The sequence below is a fragment of the Asparagus officinalis genome, chromosome 5, assembly GCF_001876935.1.
Source record: "Asparagus officinalis chromosome 5, Aspof.V1, whole genome shotgun sequence".
NCBI lineage: Eukaryota > Viridiplantae > Streptophyta > Magnoliopsida > Asparagales > Asparagaceae > Asparagus > Asparagus officinalis.
Window position 1 is genome coordinate 120,742,820 of NC_033798.1, and position 1,426 is coordinate 120,744,245.

Genomic DNA, 1,426 nt, shown 5'->3' on the forward strand with positions numbered 1-1,426 from the left:
GATCGAGTAATCATATTGGATATTCCCCCATAACCCAAGGTAATTAGAAACCGCTGGCAACTAACTCCCACAAAACCAAATTGATTAGTAGCTAGCACCCCTTTAATTATACACAACACAAAGAGAGAAGAAACGAATCACCTCTAATTAACCATCTAATCATTCATCAAACCAATCATAATTAGACCACCTTAATCCTAACTAACGCTCCAAGCAATGAAATTTTAGGAGATCGAATACAAGACCAAATAATCAAAGAACTCCAAACATCTTACCCTCTATATATTAATTCTTACATAACTCGCGCCCCTCCAATCATATGATCCATATGAGATGAAGAACTCAAGTTAAGCATTGCCGGGTAATCATTAAACCCTTGAAAGAAGCCATCCGCGTCCCCTAACCCGCTCAAATAATTATTATTATCACCACCACCCAAATTCTCATCATCAACCCTCCACACAACTGACCTCTCCTTCTCCTCCTCCAGCTCTCCTCTGGTGATCTGGCGCCTCTCTCTCTTTTTCCGGCCAGCTCGCTTCGTTGGTTTCCCCGTGAGCCTCTGAACGAGCTCCCTGAAGTTCGCCGCATCGGTCTTGATGACCTCCGGTGCAAATATGTGCACTATCCGTATCTTTGGCTTCGGTTTCGATATCGACCGAGAGGCTTCTCTCACGGCCAGCGTGGTCGGCCCTGAAGGACCCATGCTATAAGCTTTGGTGTTCGTGATGCTATACATGAGTTAGGGTTAGCTAGGGTTTGGAAATGAGAGGGGGGAGAGAGGATGTTGGTTTAAATACAGGAAGGAGGGGGTAAATGTGGGAATTTCTTTATTTGTGAAGGTGAGCAGGGTACAATTGTTTGTTGGAGGCAAGGATTGGGTGAAGGGAGAGAAAAAGTCAAGATGGAGGGGGAGGGGGGCAAGAGGGTACTAAATACATGCAAGTGTGACAAGGAGAGGTTTCCTCTTTGTTCATGAACGTGTGAACGTTTTGATGCTGTGATGTCAATGGAGGAGTACCTTCTCAATTAATTTCTTGTCCAATGCATATGAATTTGGGGTCGGTTTCTATGTCTTGACTTGCGTATTTTCCTCTAAAAAAAATAACTAAGTCCAGTGGGAAGCTGCTATTACTGGCCCGCAATCACGAATTTGTGTAGGAGAAGTGGAGTACTGTGGGCTTTTACAATTACAGTGGAAAGTCTTGCAAACAGTGCGTACGTAATAGATTTAATTGCAGATAGACCACTTGTGCTATTTGCTCGAGTACGATTTAGACCCCCTAACCGCTTTCTTCTTCATTTGTTTTTTTTTTTCCCTTCTTCTTTCCAGGGACCTTGAGCTAGCATCATCTAAGTAAACCTCGATGTCTAGGGCCCCCCTTACGCGGTCCATGAGTGTTGCAATGCCTGATAGTTAGAGATT

General features: G+C 44.0%; 1 protein-coding gene across 1 annotated transcript; it reads right to left on the minus strand.

Moving 5' to 3' along the window:
- LOC109842501 (VQ motif-containing protein 25-like) lies at window positions 293–706 on the minus strand. Its single transcript, XM_020411370.1, has one exon. The coding sequence runs from the start codon at window positions 704–706 to the stop codon at window positions 293–295; it is 414 nt and encodes a 137-aa protein (XP_020266959.1).

What these genes read in the sequence shown, in the direction of transcription:
- LOC109842501 (XM_020411370.1), bottom strand. Translation starts at nt 706, where the DNA reads ATGGGTCCTTCAGGGCCGACCACGCTGGCCGTGAGAGAAGCCTCTCGG.